Source organism: Falco cherrug, chromosome 7, assembly GCF_023634085.1.
Source record: "Falco cherrug isolate bFalChe1 chromosome 7, bFalChe1.pri, whole genome shotgun sequence".
NCBI lineage: Eukaryota > Metazoa > Chordata > Aves > Falconiformes > Falconidae > Falco > Falco cherrug.
The window spans coordinates 2432590-2450958 of record NC_073703.1 but is presented as its reverse complement, the minus strand read 5'-3'; the positions used below and the strand labels follow the sequence as shown (position 1 = coordinate 2450958).

Below are 18369 nucleotides of genomic sequence, written 5' to 3'. Positions count from 1 at the left end.
GGCACATGGGCAGAAAGGGGGTGTCTGTGGCTCGTTTTCAAACCTGTGCTGTTGGCAGTGGCTCTCCCTGGCTCCAGCAGGCCTTTCAGTGAGGTGTCAGGTCCAGAACAAAGCGCTGCAGCTGGTGCCAAGTGTCCCCCGTGGCCCCGCGGGTGGCCCCAGCCTGTCTTCCTTCCATAGACTCCAAAATCCCAACCAAGCCTGGGCTGTGGACGTGGGGAAAAAATTCCACATGATGTGGGCACAGAGAACTGAAACATTTCTGAGGAGATCCATGTCCTGGATGTCTGTCAGTTTCGCAGTAGGAATAGCAGCGTGGCACTGGAGAGTGTTTAGCCAAAGGGCGCTTCAGGTTCATGTTAATATATATTGCGGTTTTTAAGCTTGATTTTTCTTTTTTGACTTCTTTTAAAAGGTTTCCCCTTTCAACTCTTCTTGTGATAAGATCAGCTGTCAGTGGTTTTGGACTTCAAATTCGAGGTTTGGTGTTTTTTAACCATTCTGGTGGCCTCCAACAGAAAAATGTCAGCAGAAGATAGGGCAGAGGATTTCTTCAGCTGCCTCCATCCTTTGGGCTCAGCCTGGGGGCAGTGCAGTGGGAGGGTTAACCCAGAGAAAACCGTCCTTAGGCAAAGATGAGGGGGAGGGAGATCACCAACACCCCTTCTGAATGGGAACCACTCAGCTACACCACTGTCACACCACTGTCGTAGACCTGAGCAGCTCCCTTCCGGGAGGGATGAAGATCCCATCTGTGCCGGAGGCGGAGGAAAGGGCTGTAAGTGTTTTCCATGGGAAAACAACCCAAACACCCCACACACACCCCGACTATTTCCAGGGCTGCATTTGTCAAAGACAGCGTTTTCAGTCCTCTTGCACAACGTGAGATTTTTGTTCCATCCACTCCTTCACCCTGTGCCAGCAGGTCCCACTCGGCAGCAGAAACGGATTTCCGTGGAAATGGCTACTTCACGCAGAGAACTAAGCGAAGTGTTATTGGAAAGTAAAACTTTGCATTGTTTGGAGAGTGGTGGGAGAAACTGGCTGCTGCATGCAGGCAGCAGATTTACCTTGCCCTGCCCACAGCATCTCCCCTTCGCCGGAGTGCCCTGGGGGTGGGGATCAGTCACACGGGCAAAATGCACAGGAGGGACATCCTAAATCAAAACAAGCCCAGGAACAAAATCCAAAGTTCTGTTTGAGGATGGAAATGGGATTTAAAGCCGTTGCAGGGAAAACCCCAAAGTGGCGATGCCAGCCCTGTGCCCACCTGTCTCATTTGGCATTCTGGGTTTCTTGGCTGCATGCACGCTGCCTCGCTAATTACCATTACTTTAGTGCTTGTAATTTGCCCAGCACATGTTGAATCCCTGGAGTATGGAAGCAGCCTGGCTCTGGAGTGTTTCATTTCTCAGCCCTCCTGCTTCCTTGCCATCAGCTTCCTAGGTTTGGGCTTGATCCCCAGTGACATGGCAGCCTGTGCAGGTTCAAATGCCCCGTGCCAGGGGCTTTTCAGCAGCTAAACCGAGCTGCAGCTCCTGGCTGAAGCAGCAAGTAAGTCTCCTCGCTCAGCCGTGCCCACACGTCCTGGCCTCCTGGCAGCACCTGTAGGCCACCTGCTCCCTGCCCTGGCTGGGGGTTGGAGCTGAGAAGGAGAAAAGCAGGTGGAAAAGGAAGAAAACAGAAGAGGTTTAGACCTTGTTTGAGTGAAGATGCTCGAAATACATATTTTAATAGAAGCGTGGAGCACGTGCGTTTGCATGTCCCCTCCCAAGCGCTAAACCCGAGGCCAGGCCTGGCTCCTCCAGCCTTGATTTCGGGCAGGCAGGGGCCGGTGCCTGCAGCAGAGGGGAAGCCAGCAACTCCCTCCACAACTTTGTAAACCCCGGGACGACGGTGTGTGTGGGAATAATTAAAACCCGCACCCGCTTCCTCATCGCCAGCTCGTGCTTTAGCAACGGCGGAGGGGCCAGGGTAGCGCACGCCCACCCCCGCGGGGGAGGGCTTGCTGCAGGGCCGGGGGTCAGCTCCCTCCCGCCCTCCGCGGCGAGGCCTCTGCCCGAGCCCCCCCTCCGTTCCCCCGGTGGGCGGTACGGCCGTGACGATCGGCATCGCGGGGCCAATCCGCCCCGGGGGGAGTTCCCCTCCATTCAGGGCTCCTCGCCTGCGCGTTGAGGGTATGTAACAGCTGCTTTCCCTTCAGCTCTCCCCTCACGACAACCCCCCCGCTCAGCACCACCCGGGTGGCGGGAGCGGGGCCCGGTGCTACGCGGCGGAGCCCTGAGGGAAGGAGCGGCCCCGCGCGCTCTGCCGGCCGCCGGCGGGAAGCGCGCGGCGGGAAGCGCGCGGCGGGAAGCGCGAGACGCCGCGCGGGTAGGGGAGGAGGGGGGCGCCGGGGGGAGCGTGGCGGGGGGGCCGTGAGTGAGTGAAGAGGGGAGGGGGAGCGCTTACTGGCTAAGCTCCGCCCCCTCGCTCCTATTGGCCGCAATGGCGGTGGGCACGCCCCCGCGGCGCGCGGGCCTCTCCCCCACCCCCCCCCACCCCCTTCGTCCTCCCACCCGGTGCGTGCGTGCGTGTGTGAGTGCGCCCCCCCCACACGTGTAACCGACCCGCCCCACGCGGGGCGCTGCCAGCCCGGAAGTGAAGGGGTCGGGGACAAAAGGCAGCGCCGCGCCCCCCCGTCCCCACAACGGGGGGCCACCGGGACAACTCCCCCCCCCCCCCCCTCCCGCCTCCTCCCGGCGGCGTGGGGGGGAGTTGTCGCCGCGGCCCCCCCTCGTGGGGGTGGGGGCCCACCGCGCGCGCGCGGGCCGCGGCCGATGTAAACATTCCACAAAAGGGCTCCCTAGAGAGGGGGCGTGGTCTCGCTGGGAGGGGGCGGGGTCAGTGCCGCCGCGTGGGCGGGCTCCCCGCCGTGACGGCCGCGTTAGCCGTCTGGCGATTGGCTGGAGTTGTTTAGGCTGAACCAGTAGGATAACGGAGGAGGCGGGACGGGGGCGGGGCGCGTTGCTTATACGGACATTTTTCTTCGGCGGTCGCTTCCCCCCCCCGCCCCCCCCTTCTTCCCTCCCTTCCTCTCCACATCCCCTTCCTGGGGGCCGCGGCCAATAGGGGAGGGTGAGGTGGGTGGGATCAAAGCGCTGATTGGTCGCAGGGATGACGGGCATGCGATGTGTTCAATGAGCGTTCGGGGCTCCCCCCCTGCGCGGGGAGGGGCGGGATTTCCCGGGGAACAGAGAAGCGGGCAGCGCTCCGCCGCGGCGGCCGAGAGACGGTTACTCCATCTTACCCCCCCCCTCCTCCGCCAACCCCCCCCCCCCCCCCCCCGCCCGGGGCCCCGGCGCCGCCCCCGCCCGCCCCCCTCCCCCTCCGGGAGGAGTGGCGCGGGGACCCCCCCCCCCCAACCTCACCGCGCCGGGGACAGCCCGCCCCCGCCGCCCGCCTGGGAGCGGCCCCGCCGCCCCCTGACCCTGAGGGAAACTCGGCTGCTGCCAGGGCCCGCTTCGAGGTACGGGGTTGCGCGGGGAGCCGGAGGGGGGCGGCGGAGGGGAGGTCGCCAGGCCCGGTGCCGGCCCCCTCCGGCGATCCGTAGGGGGCGGGGCCTGGCGCCGGTGCCGCGCGCGCTGGCGGGGGGGCGGGAGGGGGGCGGCGGCGGCGGACGGTGGCCCCGGGGGGAGGAGGTAGGTGGCGGTGGGGGGTGGTCGGTACCCGCGGCGCGGCTCCCCGGGGCAGCCTCGGCCCACACGGGCGGCCAAGCGTCCTGCCGGGCCGCCCCGCCCCGCCGTGCGCCAGGGGGTGTCCCGGCCCCGGCATGGCGGGAGCGGCGGGCGGAGCGTGCGGCCGCCGCTGGGCGCGCTGCGAGGCGGGCGCCTCCCTCCGCCCCTCCTCCCGCCCTCCGCCCGGTGCCGCTCCCGGGCTGCGGCGGGACCGCCCCCCGCCAGCCCGCTCCCGCATTGCACGCCCCCGGTACCGGCCGCATTGCGCGCTGGGCCCCTCCCCCGGGGCTCCCCGCGGCGGGAGTCGGGGGGGGGCGCTCCGGTGCCCGCCCGAACTTCCCGGGGAAGTTGCCGGTGGAAGCGTTTTGCCCCTCGGGGGCCGCCTCGCACCGGAGCGCCCCCGGTGCGGTGTCCCGGCTGGGCGGCGCGGCCCCGCCGAGGAGGGGTCGGTGCGGTGCGCAGCTCCCGCGCGCAGCCCGGGCCCCCCTCGCCCGCACCGATTTGGGGGCGTTTTTAAGAGCGAGCTGCCATCCCTTCTCCCAGCTCCCCTCCCTGCGTGTGCCTTGAACTTCCAGCCCCGCGCTTCCCATTCCCGCCCCCGTTTTAATTTCTCACGCTCTCCTACATCCATAGAAACTCCTTCGGGTTTTTTCCTGGCGTGGGGTTCACGGAGCTTTAAAAACACGGGCGCGCTCGCTGCCCACTGAGCTAAACACCGTCTTCTCTGCCTTTCCCTGGCCCAGGTTCAGAGTCAGTTTTAATAGTCGTTATTTGCGCAAAGAAACGCGTGTGTCCGATGGATGGGGCCACCTCCCAGGAAAAAAAAGACGCTTAATTGGACCACTAAAACGGTGCAAAACCAAAAAATAATGTCTTTAAAATAGCGCCTTGAGCTGAGTAATCAGCTGTATTACTGATTTTTAATCTGTCCAGAGGAATCAAAACCAGTTTGATGTGCTAAAGCCTAGCTTAAGGGTGACCTGACACCTTGTGTTTCTTTCCTAACTTGTCACTTTTTATATTCATCGGTCGCGTTAAAAAGTGTGGGGTCAGTGAACAACTGGGAAGTGCCCAGCTTATTGCAGTACATACAGCTCTTATCTGGACTTCAGTCCTCCGGTCCTAACTTGTAATTCTGTTTTTAAATACAGTTTCAAAGGGGTATACAATGTTCTAAAATATCGTGCTGCTAATACTACGTAATAAAATGGCGCCTTATGGTAATACAGTGATTTTAAAGCACCTGTAAAATTCCTTCATCATATGAAAGTGCTGTGGCAACCTAGTGTCAGCCTGTGCCAGATGTCCAGGAGCAGAAAAGCACTTTTTGAGGCCTTTTCTTCCCTGCCTGGCTGAAGTTAGCAGTTTTTCAGGCCAGCATGCTCTTTGCAAAAAGGACACTGCGCTTTCTTACCCCAAAGCGTCTCGTCCTCGTCCCTCCCACCCACTGCTTCTGGTTAAGACACACAGTTGCAGCGTGAATTTCTTTGAAAAGCTTCAATGTGGTCATTCACCCAATTTAGTAGTAATTTGCTAAAGTTTGGGGAAACTCTAGGTGACTTAGACTTATGTTTGCAAGCAGGGTGGGGAAGGGGGATGCTCTCCCCGCCGCCCCAGCCCGGATTGCCGGGGGAGCCCTCCGCGCAGGCTCCTGGCACGTGTGGGTCTTGGAGCCGGGAGCATCGCGTTGGAATTGGCAGGCGGATCATTTACGTTTCCAGGATTTATGAATCGTTTTCTGTCCAGATTGCTGTTCTGGTCTTCTCCGGCGTTGGAAAGCTTTTATGGCTGTTAAAGCTGGAACAGAAAAGAGAGCCCCGTAATAGCTGTCATTTCAGCCTGGTGGGCAGGGGGTGTGCTTTTGGGGACACGCTGCATTTTTCCAACTCCTGTGGGGTCTTGCCTCTTTTTATTAAAAAGAAGAAAAAAAAAAGAAGACCAAAAAAACACCTTTAAAATATTCTCTCCATGCACGGGGAAGGTGTACTCAGGAACTGGGCAGAATGATGCTAACTTCTGTAGTGAGTGTAAAGCTCAGTTTGGATCAGCTCTTCACGGTGGGATTTAACCCCCAGGCCGTTTGCTGCCATGGCAAAGCAGGGCTCAGTGCCTTACCAACTTGTTGCCCATCAGATGGAGATAAGTGGGGTTTATTCGTGTCCCATCTGCCTTGGGGCAAGCGCTGGCACCTAATCCGCAGGCTGTCACCATGTCACCTTGCAGAAAACTCTCCTAACTGCTCCTAAAGCTTTGCATAATGCTTTTCCAGTGCCCTTTTCTTTGGGATGTTTCTTGTTTCCTCTTGGAGTGGCTCTCTGGTCACAGATGTGCCTCTCTGCATAGCACCCCTCTGTAATGGGGCTGAGGGCTTATTCCTGTGTTACAGGCAAGGGATCCAGGCTGCGCGGCACCGCGCAAAAAATGTACCAGCGATTGCTGAATGAGCTGGGTCATGTTCTGGAAGTCGTGCGGCTGGGTTAGTGCACAGACAGACAGCAGTGCTGCTGGAACCTGAGCCGGCTGCTTTCTAGCAGGCACCGTGATATATGGCATTGAAATCCTACGGGGGACTTGTCCTGCAGGACATCAGTGACGGCTCTGGGGTCCGGAGCCGTAGCTGAGACTTAACGCTTGATGCTCCTCTTGTTTTGAGTCCATTCTCCCTCAAAAGGAAGCCTTTTAAGAAGCCCCCCCACACGTTAAACACATCATCTGCAGCTATGCGCTTTCCCTGCCCTTATTCAGACAGGCCCTAGCTCTACATGGACAGAAAACCTCTCTAGTGGCACTTTTACAACTTGGTGAAGATGGTGTTTACCCACAGGCGTGTTGTGTTTCCAACAGGTGCTGAGGCAGCAGAGCTTCCTGATTTGCTTTCTTCCTATTCTCTGTTTGCCTCTTTTCTTTTTGCTTTTGATTGTGACACCTATTTGAACAGCTAATCTCTTAATGCCAGAAGACCCTGCTTGTCCGATCAGAAAACCCAAAATAAAAAAATGCAGATTTTTGAGATCTTATTTGGTAAACAGTTGGGGAGTGGAGCTGCCATGGGAGAGGCGGTTTTGTGAGGGAAGAGGAGAGTACCAGACCTCTCTTGCCTCCGTGGCTCCCGCAGAGTGGCAGGCAGGAGGGAGCCGAGTGTGAGGAGGGAGCCGTGCGGTGCTCTGCCAGCTGAATCCAGCCCTGTCCTCGCTTTGTTCCTTCTCTTTCTGTGTCAGCGCTGCTGGTCCTCTCCTCTCCGCGCTCCACTTGCATTTATCGGTCCCACTGGCTTATGCGAGGCAGATGGATGGGGAAATCCTCTGATTAAGTTGGCAGAGTAGAATTGCCTAATTTTGGGGGTGTTACTGAGATGCAACGTACCTTTTTGTAATTATTTTTTTTTCTTGCTTTACCAGCCAAGGCTCCTGTGCGTATTTGTGGTATGTCTGCCTCATGCACCCTACCTGTAGCACTAATCAAAGCTGGTGAGCTGGGGGGGGTGGCATGGGAGGTGAAGCTCAGAGGTGTGTTCCTACACAGTGTCCTTCCCCTGCGAAGGAGAACGCTAAAAACCGCAGAAAAGAGAAGGGGGGGGGAACAAAAAAAGTAGTTTTCATTCACCTGTAGGCAGAATGTAGTGTACTCTAACTGAAGCCAAAAGATAGTTGGGGTAGAAATGATGCTGGGGAAAGGGGATGCAGGTCTCTGTGGACTGCACAGAGCAGGACTTGGTCTGTTCAGTTATTGCCAAGCTCTCATACGTGCCTTGGGTTAATGATTTTAACAAAGGAAAGTACCTGAAGTTTGTCATTTGCTTTCAGTCTTGTGCAGTCCTTGCTGTGTTTTGGGAACTTTTTTGTTTGTTTTTTTTTCCACCTTCAAATGAAGAGCACAGATGATGCAGTTTGAATTGGGGCTTTCTAAATCTTGTTGTTAAAGCTCATAAGGGTATGCCAGAGGTGTGTGCTACATTTCTGAGAAGACAAAGTAAGCGTAGTACTTCTCGTAACGTCACCACAGTGGAGGCCAAATACCCAATACAAGTCTCTGATGCTGCCGATTGCAATTGTGTATTTATCCTTGAAATACCTTTCCGCGTTGGCTGGGCTTTGCCATCAGCAAGGGTGCTGAGAGAAATCAGTTGTCACTGAGGGTGGAAATGGGTAGAACCGCCCCTTTGAGCAGCAGGCTTCGGCTAAATCACTTTAAAATGACACGTCTAGTTTTGGGGGTTTCATTAGTGTCTTTCTTTATCAGTCATGTGGTGTGCTGTAGGAGGGGTAGGACTTGCTGCACAACGGATCTCTCCGGCTTTTGAATGGAGGACGTCCTTGGGAGATGCCAAGTCAAGATCAGCAGGACCTCAGTGAGGAAGTGAATGCACCTAGGGAGCATGCAGCGTCGTGTTTTCTTCGGCAAGATGCAGACCAGTTTCTGCTCTGGTGCTGGTTTGCTCGCCCCGCAGTGCTTTCCCCTCTCTGCAGAGTTTCGGTAGTGGTGGATGCACAGAGTTAAGATCAACTAGTCTTCCTCTAGGTGCAGCAGAGTATCGAGATCATTGCTCTGCTTGGATTAAAAAAGCTTGTGTATTAGTAATCTTTGTTAAGTGGTGGTCTGCCGTGAGCCACTCCTACACTGTGGATGCAGACCGTAGGAGCTTAGCGAAGTGTTATCTAGGAAGATTGACTAAATGCTGTTGACTATTGCCTATAATATTGACACTCTCTATCTGTCTCGGCTTTAATATGAATTTTTAAAGTTGAAGCAGGTACAGTGCTTGGATAGAAGCAGAGTGCAAGCTCAGTTAGTGAAGGTGAGGGCAATTTAGGGGGGAAAAAAACTACAGGAGCTTTAATTTTCACTAAACGGAAGTTTTAGTGTTGACCATACAGCAAACTAGGTAGGTTTCTGGAAGATTGCTCGCTCAGTCTGTGAGAATCAGGAGCTTCAAAAACTGAGGTTCATGCTGCTGACTTGTATGCGGTGGTGTATCCTCGGTGCTACTGTGATTCCCACGGCCTCACAGGGCTGAGATGTTTGGTGGCTCCATGGGGAGGAGGCTTTTCGGTCAGTCTAAGGTGGCATTTTAATCCTGATAAGGGCACATGAGTCTTCCAGCCATCTTCTGTCCTCAGATGGCCTCTGCTTTAAAGGTTGGCGAGTCCGTCGGCAGCGACAAGTGCGGAATGTCGCTTTGTGAAGTGAGGTGCAGGCGTGGGGTACTTGGCAGCCACCGCGCCACATACACACCACGGCCGTCTGCCTACTGTACCTATGTGCACACACGCACACCTTGTCGCAGGCAGCGCGTTAAGCCTGCTGGAACTGTTTTGCTTCTTTATAGGAAGTCACACATGAATTTTTTTTTTTGAGAACGTTCCTGCTTTGTGGATATCGCGTGTACGTGTCTGAAGCCAGCAGCTCTCGGTTGCTTCCGTGGGGAAGGAGAGCTGTCGCACCATTGAAAGGGTAAGGGGCGACCCAGCCTGGGAGAGCAAAAGAAAGCGGAAGGGCTGGCTGGGGATGCCAGTGTTTAGAGCAGAAGGGTATCCAAGTTGGTGAGTGGGTTATAAATAGATGCCACCAAAGCTTGCCCAGACTTTACTCATGCAGTCAGCCATTGTCATGCAAAATCCTGGCTAGCTCTGCTGGGGGATGATGGTGCGTGGCCAGATTTGCCAGCATTGCTCAGTTTAGTCCCAGCCCTATTAGCATAAAACTGTGAGTTTTTACAAAGCTGAATATGGGCTGTGCTTGAGGGGAGCAGCTCCAAGTTAACCTGCCCAGCTCTTCATTTGTCAACAGAGACCAGCTGAAGGAAAACACAACCAGTGCAGGCACCGCTAGCAAAACGAACTCCTGGAGGGTGCTCCTCTGCCATCTGAGTGTGTGCTGGACATCAGAACTACTTTGGATTTTTAACTTGTAAATAAGATCCAGTTAGCAAGCTTTCTCCTTTACTTGGAGTGAGGAGTCCTGCTCTGCCTCCGCTGGCTGCCTCCTACCTGCCAGGTGCTTTGGGGACCTGATAAGGGACTGTTCTGAGAGGTTAAACTTGAAGAGCAACTTCAAAAACAAATGAAGTCATCTTCCTTCTTGTCCTACCCCCTGCAAGTGGGACACTAATAGAGAGAGGGACACAGAGGGAAAAACACTTCATTGCACAAAGCCCGCATTTGCAAGCCCACCTTGATCTATCCTGAACCTCTGTCCCGCCGGTTCCTGTTTACACATTTGGTGTGCACTGAGATACTGTGAATGATCTTTGGGTTATTTGGTTAGTGACGGATTTAGACTGTGAAGAGCTGCCCTGACTTGGTAGATGAGGATTGGTTTAGTTAGCTGTTGTACCATTATTCTGGGGGAACGTGGTTCCCTCTTGTTTATCCCTGTCCACGTTAGCAATGGATGTGTTTAACTGCACCGGAGCTGGAAAGGACTTGCTTTGGAGGGGTCCTGATGAATTAGAGGCAGAAGAGGATGGATTTTACTCTGTTCTCTTGTCCTTCAAATTCCTTAATAGGATGCATATGTTTTTGAGCACCCAGTGCTTTGATGAACAGCAGATAACATCTCAAAAATGGCAATAGCTACCAATGCATAGAAAACAACACTGGAATTTGCTTGCAGAAAAGAGTAGGTGAGTAGTTCAATCAAACAGAGCGAAGAATCTGTGGCGCTTTTTAGAGCCGGGACAGTGGCAAAATGACCTGTCAGATTTGAAGTGAGATGAAGCTGCGCAGAGACAACTTGGAGTAGGGCAGGAACACACTTGCGTGTTGGAGAAGAAAAATACCGGAGAGTAAATGGGAGAGCTGCTGATCAGCGCTCGCTGGCATCCCTGGCAGGCAAACAGGGCACCAGCCGCAGTGCCTGCTAGCTCTGCTCCCGTTTGCACTCTTCAGCTTGGTACTGATGCTGGGGCCAGCGTGCTGGGAGGACCATGGTTGTGTGGCTCACAGTATCCAAAATACTCCTGGTGTAGTGGATCTGCAGGTGTCACTGAGGTTACACGTCTTATGCATATGAAACAGAGAACGCTTTACTTCAGGGCTTTGTAAGTGATTTCAAAATCTGATTACGCATCCTGCTTTTTGCCTCCTCCTTCCCCCTTCCTCCCACATTTTTAAAGCATCTCTCACAGCTGGCTGTCATCCTACCTGGACTGCCCAGGAGGGTTTTTTTCTGCTTTCAACATAGGTTACTTTATCCAGGCTGTGTGTAGGTAACGCACCCTCCCCCCAGTCTTTTGTGCTCACATACTGCACTCTGTGAGCTTTGCATTGCTCAGGGGGGGTGTGTCTGCTTAACACACCCATGCTAGCAACATCCTTTAAGTGAGACTAAAGAAATTGTTAATTCTAAGCGGAGTATTTTATTTCCAATGATAAGGCTGTATTTTTTGTGATAAGCCACAATTGCATATTTTATGCAGAAAGTTGAATCTTAATTCCACTTTCCTATCCCGAGATATCAGTAACCTAAATGAATAGACAGAAACTTGCCCTACCTGCTCTTGGTGAACTTAGCGTCCGTGGCACTGGCAGGGAGCGATGAATCAATTGCATTTGTTAATTGGTCTGTTTTTAACAGGTTTTGTTGTGCTTCCCGAGCATGAGTTCAGAATGAAGCGGCGATTGGATGAGCAGGAGTCACCCGTGTATGCGTCGCAGCAGAGACGTATCACCAGCAGCACCGAAGCTTTTCAACACCAGCACCGCGTGCTTGCCCCGGCGCCTCCAGTGTATGAGGCGGTTTCGGAGACCATGCAGTCTGCCACGGGGATTCAGTACTCGGTAACTCCCAGCTACCAGGTATGTGCACTCGTCCCTTAGCTGCATCTCAGCTGTGGTCCTGCTGCGTGACCAGCCAGCACGGTGGTGTTTCTCAGTAGAGTTCTGTATTTGAGACAAGGTTTTGTTTTAGTAACCAGGAATTCCTCGAGAAAAACTAAGATGGGACGACGTGCTTATCGTACATCTCATTTTAAGCAATTGCTGTAGGACCATCAGCTTGATTCGTGTTCAGAGCCACCTGAACAAATGTGGTGTGACTTGGATTTTTTGAGTGTGATTCTTGAAATTATTCTCTCAGATCATGGCCTCTGAATCCTAGAGGCAAGTGTGTAAGGGCTTTTTCTCCATTTTTCTTTTTGTCACCAGGAAAAAGTTTGTTCTTATGGTTGCACTGTCACAGACATAGGGTATCTTAGGTGATCTTAAGCTTAACAGACTGGATCGAATCAGAATTTAGATTGAAGACTTTCAGCAAAATTGAAATCTTCCAGAAGACACTACCCCAGAGTCATTGGGTGGCACTCTTCCCTCTGTTGCCTCCTTTGCAAGGAGCTGTCAGCTGGGGAGAGGAAAAAAAAATGCACTTTAAGAGTGCACTGGAGATACCGACCAGGGAAAGGCTGTTCCTGTGTTACTTGTCTTCGCCGTGTTTTTGGCATGTTGTGTCTTCCATGCTTGTGTTGCTGGTGAGTTGCTCTCCCTGTCTGGTGCCTAATTTTAAACACAGCATTTTTTTCTTGTGCAGAAGGGATGTTCGTGCTGATAGTAGCAGCCGCAGAGCTGAGGAGCCTGCAGGCAGACACTTGCAGGGACTGGAAGAGGGTGTGTTTATGCTGGCAGTCCTTCCTGAAAAGAACTTGGATGGACCAGCAAGCAAATCATTTCTTGTTCATGAGGAGGATTTAAAAAAGTGTATCTCATCTAAAAGAGGGTTGAATGGAAAACTCCAGTTTGTGTAAAATGAAAAGTAATTCACTTTAAAAAATGTTTTTAGAGGCTATTTTAATGGATTTTCCAAATTGAAACTCTTCTGGCTTAATGTGTGAAGGAGACCTGAAAAGAGTGTGCCTTCTGTTCCTTTCCCTGTTTTTCTAGGGGAGACACCAAGCTGGGCTTTCCCTGAGTCTGCTGGTGCCAGAGCACCACAATTTGACTGCCAGTACCCAAACTGAATGGCGAGAGTGTAGAGGCTCGTGAAGATTAGTTCATTCAGATGATTGCTTGTGATGTGTCATAGAGAAAAGAGACTGACACTGTCAGGCTAAAAATTCCATTTTATGCTCTTTTTGCAGGTCTTTATGTGAGTTTTAGTGACTAGACAGCCAGTGAGTCTGCAGGCTGGAGAGAACCTGTCTTAGTAACGTGTTCGCGGGGAGGGCTCTCCTGTGTTTGGAGCATGGCATGAGTGTTGTCTTGTTTTTAGGTCTCTCTGCATCCTCATTGAAGAAAACAAAAGATATTTTTTTGAGTAACATTGTTAGCAGTCATCGTTAAAGGTCAAACTGACTGCTCTGCTTCCTTAAAATTTTACTTGTATACCTGGGTCTGGGAAGGCTGACCTTGTTCTCTGCCCATGTAGCGAGCGGAGGCGGCCGCAAAGCCACAGCTGTACGTGACGTCCTCTCTGCCTTGCCAGGTGTCAGCCGTGCCGCAGAGCTCGGGCAGCCATGGGCCAGCCATCGCAGCCGTCCACAGCAGCCACCACCACACCGCGCCGGTGCAGCCGCACGGGAGCCAGGTGGTGCAGAGCCACACTCACCCCACGCCGCCGGCCGTGCCCGTCCAGGGGCAGCAGCAGTTCCAGAGGCTCAAGGTAATGCTGAGCGTTGCTGCCTGAAGTCAACTAACCCCTGCTTAAATCCTTGGCAGCTTGGGGGCCTTTTTTGCTTTGGTGCGTAGGGGAGACCTCCCTGCAAAGCCAGCTGGTGACCTCCTAAGGGCTTTCTTGACAAGGCTTAGATGCTTCTCCTGTTTAGAAGACCCTTGCATCTGGAAAGGGACTTTTTTCTGCTGAAATTCTGTCGTTTTCAAATGCCGTAATAGAAAATGGGCTTGCCAGGGAAAGATTAGGGGCAGGAAGGAAAAGGAAGAAGTATTGCTCAGAGTATTTGGATGAATGGGTTAAATTACCAAAACATTTGGTGCTTTTCTGAACACATGGCATATGTGGGTGGTTGCGTGGGAGTAATTTGGGAGTAAGGAAGGCACTATTCTGGGATTATGTGCTGTAAAATCCTCCAAAAAAGAGAAAACTCCACCAAAAATAACCCATTTAAGTAGCTACATTTGGTTCAGCTCTAGCGAGAAGGCACATATATATGAATCGATGCCTATTTCTTAGCCTCTTCCAAATATGCTGCAAGTCTTCCAGTTTTGGTGGAACCCACTGCCTCGTGGGATGAAAGGCCCTTCCTTCTGCTGAATGGGGGACACTTGTTTCTAGAGACCGCTGAAAATGGTTTCAAAACGTGTGGCTCTTTCTCCCAGTGAAACTGATGGCACGTCCTCTGCTGATACAAGACTGGGGCTATGCTTGGTGGTCTTTCTTCCTTTGCTGTCATTTAATTTCAGAAAAAAGAGAGGTCCTGTGCGTAGCTCTTGCAGCTGATGAGTGTGTGGCCTGGCTGTCGGAGGCAGTAGGGACCCAGAGCTCTCGCTTTAGGCTGTGGCTGTTTGTCCAGTACATCTGAAAATTGGATATTGGTACATGAACGGTTCATAAACTTCTTGCTGTTTGAGGTGTAAAACAATTTACCGCCTGCTGTTGCCATTTTTGAAATCCTTATGTGTCGAACTGAAATGTCTGGCTTTTTGAAAAAAGTGCAAGTGTGTACCTGGCAGACATCGACTACGCTGAATATGTCATTTCCACTTTCTGCTTATTCTTAGACTTCCATAATAATTTCCACATAGGAATGCAGGAAAAATACTCAGTCTTGTTCTGTTTATCCTAGCAGTCACTTCAGTGATGGTAAATTTGGAGTATGTTGGGTTTTTCTTTTTCTTTCTCTGAGTAATTCTGCTGATCTGTGTTGCTTTTTTTTTTTCCTTTTTGTTTCTTTTTGGTACAGTTTTATCTTGTGAGCCAGGAGTGGGGAGTGAGTATCTCTTATTCATATGGTGCTGGTAGTATACTAACCAGGCTCATGATCTTTTTGCTCCTTAATTCTCTGCCCAGGCTCAGGGCTAACAGCTGTGTTTTCGAATAGTGCCTGTTTTGCAGAACAATGGGAGGTGAAATGAAGTCTTCTCTGCTAACATAACCTGTCTGGTTTGTCACCAGGTGGAGGATGCATTGTCTTATCTTGACCAGGTGAAGCTGCAGTTTGGTAGCCAGCCACAAGTCTACAATGACTTCTTGGATATTATGAAGGAATTTAAATCTCAAAGGTAACAAGCTGCATTTTGCCCTCTTCCTTCCAGGTTAGAAAGAGTGTATGTGGGCGCAGGAGCACAGAGCAGGAGCTAAATTCTGTCCTTCCCTGTGCAGAGTAACACAACTTTCAAAGCAGTTGTGTGCTTTCTTTTCTGAGAGGCATCCCTTCATTTATACTAAATTGCTGCTTAGAGTGGGAGTTCACAAGTTCAGCCTTGATAGCTGATTCATCTGGCTGTCTGGTTGTCTGCCTATTAATAATGGTCAGACTTGGGACTAGATCTCATAGATACAAAATGCTGTCTGGGCTAATAAAACAATTCTAATGTCATTCTTAAGTTTGGTGGTGTATTTATAGGAATCAGTTTTGCATTGTTTCATAGATATATAGATATATAGAGGTGATAAAGTAAAAAAAAATAATGGAAAATTCGGAATTGGAGAACTTGGTGTACCACTGAGAGGGTCTTAGAGGATCGTGACACTTTGTTGTTATTCCTTCTCCAGTATTGACACTCCAGGAGTGATCAGCCGTGTATCGCAGCTCTTCAAGGGCCACCCAGACTTGATCATGGGTTTCAACACCTTCTTGCCACCTGGTTACAAGATTGAGGTGCAGACGAACGATATGGTGAATGTGACAACACCGGGGCAGGTTCACCAGATCCCCACTCATGGCTTGCAGCCCCAACCGCAGCCCCAGCCGCAGCATCAGTCACAGCCTTCAGCGCAATCAACCCCAACACCAGCACAGCCAGCGCCGCAGCCACCACCTGCCAAAATCAGTAAGGTGAGAGGCTTTGAATGACGTACATCCATAACATGGGGATCCCGCTGCCTCCTGCTGAAACTGCTAGGGAGCAAAAAAGGAACTTCCACACTGCTTTTTATAGTATTTGTGAACCTGCATGCGTTGTGCTTCTACTGCTGGATTTGTTTCTCCTTTTCAGACTTCAAGATGCATGCTAGCTGATTTGACAATAATTCAAATAAGCCACCTTAAGGCTTTGGAAAAGCCTTGTTGCTTTCAGTGGGGAACTGAAAGGTACTCGGAGCATCTGGTAAAATGTACATGGGTTATTCAGGGAATGATCTAGCAGCCCCAGGAAAAAGGTCCCTGAAATGCATTTGGCTTTGCAAGACTAGGCTTCCTAGTTAAAGCACTGGGCACCTGTTGAACTGCCTGCTTTTTTTGCACATTGCCTCAGAACAACTGAAGCTCCAAGAAGTTCCCCATAAAACAGAGGCTGTGGTAAAGATGTTGCTCTTGGTGTGAAAGCATGTGTGTCTCAAATGCGGGGAGCAATTAAGTCGGAAGAGCATGACTAGTTATGTGGTAGTTTCTGCATTGCTTGAAGTCTTGCTTTCAGGTTGGACCATTTTTTGTTAAAGGGTATAGTTCAGCCATCAGCTGGATGGGTGCAGGAACTGGCGAAATCTCAAGTGCAAGAGTTCAGGCAAGATGACTGTGATAGTGCCTTTAGGTGCTGGTTTGCGAGCCTGAAACAGAGACCTTTCAATGGTAAAGGGAATTTGACTCTGCTTTAGGTGTAATCCAGATGCTACTGTTCAACAAATGTGTTTTATGTGATTGGAAGCAGAATAGGGTAATAGGCATTCAGGGAGCTTACTCTAGATAAAATTTCGTGTACTTTAGCCTCAAAATGCAGAAAGATTTGAGACCCTTAGGGAGGGAAAGAATCCCCATAGTTTCAAGGGTTAATCTTTTAAACTGTACAGGATTTTTAAAATGTGACAATTAGAAGATCCTGGATGAGCACTGGTGGGACTTGCAACCTCCTGTTCAGGAATGGCAAACAAAAATGGGCTGAAAGATTTGCAAAGCTGAAAACTGCAAAGCTAAGGCATCCCAGAATTAACTTACCTATGCCAGTTTTCAAGACTTTTTTTCAAAGAACTAGTACATGCTGTAAGTGAAGAGGCAGCGGTCTTTCTCATCACCACGGGCTAAGTGGTTTTCTCCCCATCAACCTGCAAAAAGTTGAACTATTTTTGCTGAAACTTGAAAATGAACCTGTGGAACATGCTAGTTAATGAGGTGAGATTTCCTTATTAGAGAGCTAAAGCTGTAGGTAAGCAAGGCAGGGTCTTGTAATAGGATGCTTCTGGCCATCCTGAGACGGTTATCTGCACTGTCAGTCGTGAAAACTGTGTGGTGCAAGTTTGAAGTTTGGAAGGTGCCTCCTCAAAACTGCTGCTAAATTTTCCTGTGGCTGTTGGGTGTCTGTTAAAAAAGAATAATCAAAATAATTACTCTGAGAGCCTTATCTGCCTCTTCTTTGTCTCATTGTTGAAAGAAATTCCAGTTTTCCCTTGCTGTTGCTTTTATGTGCCCCAGAATTCTTCACTAGGGGCAAAATAACTTGCAATGTTGGAGCAAGCCATACCTGTGCATGTTGCCTCTGTAAAATTTTCTGAGATGGTATATGTCTCTTATCAGGTTTCAGTCAAAGGTAGTTAGCAAGGAGAATCAACTCTTAATAGCAGCAGTTTTAATAGTCTGGGTGTTCTGTCTTCCTGAGGAAGTCAGGGTCTCTACTGGCACACTAAGTATTTATCTGTTTATTTGCTCTTGGATAATAGTTTTCTGCTTACTCTACCTGTATTTGTGCTTCTGTTAATCTTTAAAACCCAGCTCTGACTGTGGAATAGTACTTCTTGATTTTGACTCTTAACAGCAGTTTCTGTTTAGACAACCACTAGGAAATGTTCAGTTTATGAAAAGATATTGTTAAAATTCTTTAGACCTGCAAAAGTAATAATTGTTTACTAGCAGTTTAAAGAGACCATTCTTTTAAGGAAGTGCAGCAAAAAGTCATCCAGGGCCAGTGTATGGGAAGAGGTGGTTTGACTGGATGTGGTAGCAGGAGATTGTCCGCTTGGTGTGATCCAGGGAGATACCTCTGTTGAATCCATGTTGTTCCACTGTTGGCATCAGATACAGTTACGTGCTGGGTTGTTTCGTCTGGATGTGGTCCGTAAGGGGAATAAAAGTACCTTTATTGCAAACAGAAAGGAATCTGCCGATTTCTAACGTGGCTTCTTTTCTTCTTAGCCATCACAGTTGCAGGCACATACTCCCGCCAGCCAGCAAACTCCCCCGATTCCACCATACGCATCACCACGTTCGCCACCGGTCCAACCTCACACGCCTGTGACAATCTCTCTGGGAACCACACCATCCCTGCAGAACAATCAGCCTGTTGAGTTTAATCATGCCATCAACTATGTTAACAAGATCAAGAATCGGTTCCAGGGACAGCCAGACATCTACAAAGCCTTCCTGGAGATCCTCCATACATATCAGGTGAGTGTTAACAACGCAGATTTGAGTATGTGTATGGTTTTTTTCTCTTTCTCTGCCATGGGGAGTTATCTGTGTCCGTCCAAGACATGCATTTTGGTCTTTTTGCTGGATTAGCACTGGCCAGCAAGCTAAGCAGAATTCTTGCAGGTTAGAAGATTACGTAGCAGCATG

General features: G+C 51.0%; 1 protein-coding gene across 1 annotated transcript in view; it reads left to right on the top strand.

Annotated features, from left to right (window-relative positions):
• The first annotated feature begins 4119 nt into the window (after positions 1 to 4119).
• SIN3A (SIN3 transcription regulator family member A) overlaps positions 4120 to 18369 on the top strand; it is a 33223-nt gene continuing 18973 nt past the window's right edge. Inside the window, 5 exon segments of the mRNA XM_005437446.4 lie at positions 4120 to 11512; positions 13131 to 13307; positions 14778 to 14884; positions 15378 to 15660; positions 17947 to 18198. Coding sequence (XP_005437503.2) covers positions 11252 to 11512; positions 13131 to 13307; positions 14778 to 14884; positions 15378 to 15660; positions 17947 to 18198 — 1080 coding nt within the window. The 5' untranslated portion in view covers positions 4120 to 11251.